General features: G+C 43.9%; 1 protein-coding gene across 1 annotated transcript; it reads left to right on the top strand.

Moving 5' to 3' along the window:
• Positions 1-4,028: 4,028 nt before the first annotated feature.
• Positions 4,029-6,411, top strand: LOC136585013 (uncharacterized). The gene is made up of 3 exons (XM_066584361.1): positions 4,029-4,132; positions 4,522-4,668; positions 5,382-6,411. Exons 1-3 carry the CDS (start codon positions 4,029-4,031, stop codon positions 6,274-6,276), a joined length of 1,146 nt encoding a protein of 381 aa, XP_066440458.1. The 3' UTR covers positions 6,277-6,411.
• Positions 6,412-7,271: the final 860 nt, after the last annotated feature.

Below are 7,271 nucleotides of genomic sequence, written 5' to 3' on the forward strand. Positions count from 1 at the left end.
AGTTTTTTTCTGCGGGTTTGTACAATTATATATTTTTTTTAGTTCTTTTACACTTTTCCACAATAAAACCCCCTTATTTTTCTAGAAATTAATTTGATATTGGCATTGCTCCATTCAAAGACTCCAGAATGGTATAACGACTTGTTCTTTGCATGATGAGATGTTGTTTTTACTGCTACTATTTCGGGGAACATATAACTTTTAAAATCAATTTTATTACTATCTTTGGAAGGCAAAATGAGCAAAACAAGCATTTTGTCTTTTTTTTTTTACAGTATTTGCCATAAGGGATGAAAAGTGTATTCAATTTCGACACTGTTAGGCAATTTTTGAAATAATCGCAAATCACGGCTGCATAACGGGACAAATCAAAACAATGATTTCTATGGTTTTATTTCCCCTATCAACATTCTTTGGCATTTATAGTACGCCCGAGAAAAGACAGGGCAGGACCTATCTTACAGTCTTTGTTTTTTTCAAACTCACACAAACAGAGTTTGAATAGTCCAGAAAAAAAAAACAGCTTATGCGCTAATACGCTCCGTAGCGATGAGTGTGATAGCACATGCTCCATGTTTTTTGCTCTGAATGCTAGCAGAAGCATCAATAATTCTGTGTTTCAGATGAGCAACATTTTGTATCTACTCAAAGTAAACGAATGTCTTGATCTGACTGCACAGACAGAAATCCAATGGGGTCAAATCAGAAGAGCGTGGTGGCCACTCGATTAGACCCCTACAACCAATCTACTTGGTTTCTCTGAGAATGCATCTATAATGAGACAGGGTGCTATCTTGTTGTAAGGATTCTGGAAATAATTAGAGATGAGCAAGCATACTCGCTTAGGGCAATTGCTCGTTCGAGCATTGCCCTTAGCGAGTACCTGCACGCTCGGGAGCAAAGATTCGGCTGCCGGTGGCGGGCGGGGAGTGGCGGGGGAGAGTGGGGAGAAACGGAGGGAAGATCTCTCTCTCCCCCGACTCCCCCTTGCTCACCGCCGCAACTCACCTGTCACCCGCGCCAGCAGCCGAACCTTTAGAGACGAACGGGGAGATACTCGACTAAGGCACTGCTTGCTCGAGTAGTTAGCCTTAGCGAGTATGCTCGCTCATCTCTAGAAATAGTCTATGCTCTTCCATCAAAGACGGAAACATGTCTTCATCTAACCTCGCATGATTGCCTGTGCTTAATGTTCCCTCACTGAAGAAAGGGCATACAATTCGGGTACCCCATGCACCACACTATACCATCACTTTAGGTGAGGCAACTATGTGAGATGGATCAGTCCAGTGAAGATTTATGTCTGACCAGTATCGGTGAGTCTGTTTGTTGACCTTACCATTGACAAAGAAATTTGCTTAATCACTGAACAGCACCTATTAAGGAAAATGAGGGTTTGAGATGATGCTATCATTCACATTGCCTGTAATGAAAAAAAAAAAATCACTCTATTAACAGGAGAATGAAAACAGTTAAATTAAAATGAAGCACACCACTGCTGAAATTCTCTGCCAGTCTCACATACCTACCTTCCAATTAGGAAAATTAGACTTGAATCCAAGATGCAATCCAAGATGGTCATCATTTCAGTGATATATCCTAACATCTTTCCCCTGTCCCCACAGCTTGTTTGCAAAATTGGATCACTGTCTGCCAAATCGTTTTCATACTATATGGGTGCTCCTGCATTTTGAGACACACTGTATTACTGTAAGAGGGGTTTGGTTGGCACTGTCATTTTCTTATAAAGAACTGTTATAATGTTGGAGCATTATGTAGCAGATGTTACAATGAAACCTTATTTATGGAATGAGAAAATGTTTCATTTGCTGTTTAGTTAGTGTTACTTTAAGTTTTGTGCCTCCAGGTCCTGGGTGAGTTGGCACAATAAGCCTAGGTTCACACACGGCGGATTAGCTGCGTAAGTCCTGCGTATTTTCCGTTGCGTATTTTCCGCAACCCAGACGCATCAGCGGCAAAACCGCATATACTGACTTAAATTTGTTGCGGTTTTATATGCGTATTTCATTGCGGTTTAACCGCCTCAAAATCCGCCTCGAAGAAGCTGCGGAAAATACCGCTGCGGTATTTGCTATGTAGTCGTGTATTTTCTTGCAGATTTTGCTGCAGATTTCGACTGCTTCCTGTGATGTCATGATCCCTCCCCACAACTGGGAAGGAAGTGGGAACACCCTGTTCACTCACCCCTTGTTCAGGGAAAGCACAGCTAGGAAAGATGGAAAGTGGACAGAGAATGCGTCTGCGAAAATATTACAGGCGAAAGTATCTGATATGTGTCCTGCTGATGCACGCCGCAAAAACCAACAAGGTCAGCTACATACACTACCGTTCAAAAGTTTGGGGTCACATTGAAATGTCCTTATTTTTGAAGGAAAAGCACTGTACTTTTCAATGAAGATAACTTTAAACTAGTCCTAACGTTAAACAAATGCACTCTATACATTGCTAATGTGGTAAATGACTATTCTAGCTGCAAATGCCTGTTTTTTTGTGCAAAATCTACAAAGGTGAATAGAGGCCCATTTCCAGCAACTATCACTCCAGTGTTCTAATGGTACAATGTGTTTGCTCATTGGCTCAGAAGGCTAATTGATGATTAGAAAACCCTTGTGCAATCATGTTCACACATCTGAAAACAGTCTAGCTCGTTACAGAAGCTACAAAACTGACCTTCCTGTGAGCAGATTGAGTTTCTGGAGCATCACATTTGTGGGGTCAATTAAACGCTCAAAATGGCCAGAAAAAGAGAACTTTCATCTGAAACTCGACAGTCTATTCTTGTTCTTAGAAATGAAGGCTATTCCATGCGAGAAATTGCTAAGAAATTGAAGATTTCCTACAACGGTGTGTACTACTCCCTTCAGAGGACAGCACAAACAGGCTCTAACCAGAGTAGAAAAAGAAGTGGGAGGCCGCGTTGCACAACTAAGCAAGAAGATAAGCACATTAGAGTCTCTAGTTTGAGAAACAGACGCCTCACAGGTACCCAACTGGCATCTTCATTAAATAGTACCCGCAAAACACCAGTGTCAACATCTACAGTGAAGAGGCGGCTGCGGGATTTTGGGCTTCAGGGCAGAGTGGCAAAGAAAAAGCCATATCTGAGACTGGCCAATAAAAGAAAAAGATTAAGATGGGCAAAAGAACACAGACATTGGACAGAGGAAGACTGGAAAAAAGTGTTGTGGACGGATGAATCCAAGTTTGAGGTGTTTGGATCACAAAGAAGAACGTTTGTGAGACGCAGAACAAATGAAAAGATGCTGGAAGAATGCCTGACGCCATCTGTTAAGCATGGTGGAGGTAATGTGATGGTCTGGGGTTGCTTTGGTGCTGGTAAGGTGGGAGATTTGTACAGGGTAAAAGGGATTCTGAATAAGGAAGGCTATCACTCCATTTTGCAACGCCATGCCATACCCAGTGGACAGCGCTTGATTGGAACCAATTTCATCATACAACAGGACAATGACCCTAAACACACCTCCAAATTGTGCAAGAACTATTTACAGCAGAAGCAGGCAGCTGGTATTCTATCGGTAATGGAGTGGCCAGCGCAGTCACCAGATCTGAACCCCATTGAGCTGTTGTGGGAGCAGCTTGACCGTATGGTACGCCAGAAGTGCCCATCCAACCAATCCAACTTGTGGGAGATGCTTCTAGAAGCGTGGGGTGCAATTTCACAAGCTTACCTCAAGCAATTAACAGCTAGAATGTCAAAGGTGTGCAATGCTGTAATTGCTGCAAAAGGAGGATTCTTTGACGAAAGCAAAGTTTGATGTAAAAACAATGTTATTTCAAATACAAATCATTATTTCTAACCTTGTCAATGTCTTGACTCTATTTTCTATTCATTTCACAACGCATGGTGGTGAATAAGTGTGACTTTTCATGGAAAACACAAAATTGTTTGGGTGACCCCAAACTTTTGAACGGTAGTGTACGTGAAATGAAAATGTGTGTTTTACTTGCTAAACTTGCGAATAGTGGGCTAATGTATTGCTGAAAATATGTTGCAGACCGGATGGGGATCCAGGCGGTATTGGGTTCATCCCCTGTTGCTGGAGCGGGGGACGAAGGGGCACTTTGTAAGCCTGTACCAAGATCTGAAAAAGTACGTATATTATTGCCCGAAATTTGCTTCGCCGCTACTGAAGCAGTAATGTTATTTCATCACTGTTTCGCTCTCTCTCTCTCTCTCTCTACCTCTTTTTGTGTCTCTGTATCTCTCTCTCCCTTCTTTTTCCCACTCTCTCTCTCTTTCCCTCCCTCTACCTCTCTCCTCTCTCTCTCTCTCTTTCCCTTGGTGTGTCCCTCTTTCTCTCCCTCTTTCTCACTGTTTTGTATATTTCTCTCCCTTCTTTTTCTCTCTTTCCCTCTCTACACCTTTCTGTATATCTCTCCCTATGTTTCCCTCTCTGTGTGTTTCTCTCTCTCACTCTCTCTTTCTGTGCCCACCGCACACACAGTCTCACACTGTCTCTTATGTATGTCTCTCTGTAGCCATCCGGAGAAGTTTGTCATGTTCTGCCGCCTGCCGCAGGAGGCTTTCGAGCGTCTTCTGGAGCTGGTGCGCCGGGATCTGACATTTCAGAACACCCAAATGCGAAAGGCGATCACTGCAGAGGAAAGGCTGCTCATCACCCTTCGGTAAGTAACCAAAATATGTCTTTTGTAAGAATTACTTACTGATAGAGTCTGACTGGAGACCGGTTAAAATGGCATTGTACGCTGACATAGTATTGGCACGCACGTATCCGTCTGTGAGCGTGTTGAAACTTAGATCCCTTGCACAGTCCTCCATAACTCATTGCCATGTCTTGTTGATGTGCGTATGTGTGAGTCCTCGGCGTACTTTACCGGTGCATCAGTCAGCTTATGGAGTTGGTGGTTGTCATAGCAAACTGTAATATTTCATATAAATACCTTGCTTGGTAGCTAGTGCACCTGTACCCAATAATGTGACAACACAAGTACAAACCCCTGTGGCAACACGATCTCTGAGCCGAGTTACCGTAGGTGACAACCCCCCCCCAAAAAAAAAACGCCGCTTTGCATCTGTCCCACTAAGCAACATTGAGTATTTGTAGGGCGACGAAATATTAATTTTCATCAATTTTACTGGGCCCATGTAGTGCAACGGTACGATGCAGATAAATGAAGAAAAAAGGGACAAATACTCTATGTTTCATTCAACATTGTTGTAATGGAATGCAGATAGCAAGGAAGTTCCAGGCACTTTGGCCAAATATTTCCATTATGAAAATGCTCAAAATGTAATCTGTTGATCTGTATGTGACATGCTACTTTAGTTCTTTTGATTTCACTAATCCTTTTCCCCTTTTTCTCTGCTTCCTTTTCAGCTTCTTGGCCACAGGAGAGAGCTATGCATCCCTGCATCTCCAATTTCGTGTTGGTAAATCGACCATCACTGAAATTGTGAGGTGCACATGCAGCGTCATCTGGCAGAAGTTGCAGCCCATCGTGATGCCTTCACCATCCGAGGAGACTTGGCAACGTGTTGCAGCAGGCTTTCAAACTGTTGCCAAATTTCCTAACTGCATAGGCACGGTTGATGGCAAACATGTCCGTGTGCTTCAGCCACCGCACTCCGGCTCTAAGTTTTATAACTACAAGAAATTTTTCTCTGTAGTCCTGATGGCGGTGGCTGATGCACATTCTAAATTTGTTTGCATCGATGTCGGCGCCTATGGTAGTACTGGGGATTCTCGGGTGCTGCGAACATCACAGATTGGGATGCAAATTCTCCGAGATGGCGTGACGCTCCCAGCCCCACAACCTTTGCCAGGAACCACACATCCAGTCCCCTTCGTGATGGTATCGGATGAGGCGTTCCCGTTGATGCCGAACCTGTTGCGCCCATACCCGCGAAGAGGACTGAATGCCCGGAAAAGGATTTTTAATTATAGGCTGAGCCGGGCACGTCGAGTGGTTGAATGTGCCTTCGGGATTATGGTTAGTCAGTGGAGGGTTCTAGGGACTACCCTAATGGTAGACCCTACCACAGTTGATGACCTTGTCAAGGCATGTTGTGTTCTTCACAACTACCTCCGGGAATATCGTCCCGAGGTAGATGTGGAAGAACTGCACCCTGCCTTTGACACGGTCATCAACTGGGGTGCTGGACGTCCTGCTGCAACCGCTGTGCAGGTACGAGAACACTTCACTGACTACTTCCATAGTCCCGAAGGCGCCGTGCCATGGCAGTACTCTTGTGTGGGTGGTGTGCAGCCCTAATCGCAGTTTGATCCCCCGGCAACCAGCTCCAGAAGAACGATGAAGACCAAGTTGAAGCAAAATGTTTATTTGCGGCATGACATGCCAAACTTTGACAACACAAAAAACGTGTTTCTAGTGCTAATGCACTGCATTTTCAAGTTATTACAAAATAAAAAAACTGTTATTTGGCAGAACAGTTTCGTCATTTTTTGTGTGTTTATTTTGGCTGAGTTGGGCCACCACAATGAGAAGTGAGCAAGAGAGTCTGAAGTAAGGGAACAAATATAAACTAAATTCAACCAGACGCACGACTCACATCTCCTGTTTTGGGTATCTGCGGGCTGAAATCCCAACATTTACATTTTTTAAGAACAAATTAAAAACTAATTAACGAATGACAGAGACTTTTAGCATTACCCCAACCTTGGAGGACAGCCAACCAGCTAGCAGCCAGTCAATATGTGATAAGTAAGGCACACAGTTGGCAGAATGTAGATACACGATACATTCCTTTTTTTTCTTTCCCACAATAATGCAGTCAGTAACGCAAGAAAGAAAAAAAAGGAATGTGTTACATTTTGGCGCGTTGCAGCCGGCCAGGGAGCTACGGTTAGAGGACGCTGTTTTTTAACAATCTTCCCCCTCAACATTCCAGTAATTACGGGGACACCAGGCAATCCCATGCAGTGTAACACACGATAACGGCTCTTGAGAACGTGCAAACGGCACCTATCAATTACACAACATTGCAGTGATCCGACAATGACTGAGGGGTCACTGAAGTGCCGGATAAGTCCTGTATGTTACTTCACTTCTTTGCGCACTGGCCGTTGGTGAATTGAATACTGAGGTAGCGTTTTGTGATGTTTGTGGCAAAGGGCTGTTCATGAGTGACATGAACGACTGTTGTGATGGTGAACCGCTCGTCATGTTCTCCGTGAAACCACTATCGTGTGAAACATACTGTATCGGATAGCCTGGTGTCCTTGCAACCCTGTCTGATTGTTCAGGGC

The sequence above is a fragment of the Eleutherodactylus coqui genome, chromosome 1, assembly GCF_035609145.1.
Source record: "Eleutherodactylus coqui strain aEleCoq1 chromosome 1, aEleCoq1.hap1, whole genome shotgun sequence".
Lineage (NCBI taxonomy): Eukaryota > Metazoa > Chordata > Amphibia > Anura > Eleutherodactylidae > Eleutherodactylus > Eleutherodactylus coqui.

What these genes read in the sequence shown, in the direction of transcription:
- LOC136585013 (XM_066584361.1), top strand. Translation starts at nt 4,029, where the DNA reads ATGTTGCAGACCGGATGGGGATCCAGGCGGTATTGGGTTCATCCCCTG. An exon ending in CTGTACCAAGATCTGAAAAA is followed by an intron (nt 4,133 to 4,521) that starts GTACGTATATTA and finishes GTCTCTCTGTAG; the next exon opens with CCATCCGGAGAAGTTTGTCA. An exon ending in AGGCTGCTCATCACCCTTCG is followed by an intron (nt 4,669 to 5,381) that starts GTAAGTAACCAA and finishes CTTCCTTTTCAG; the next exon opens with CTTCTTGGCCACAGGAGAGA.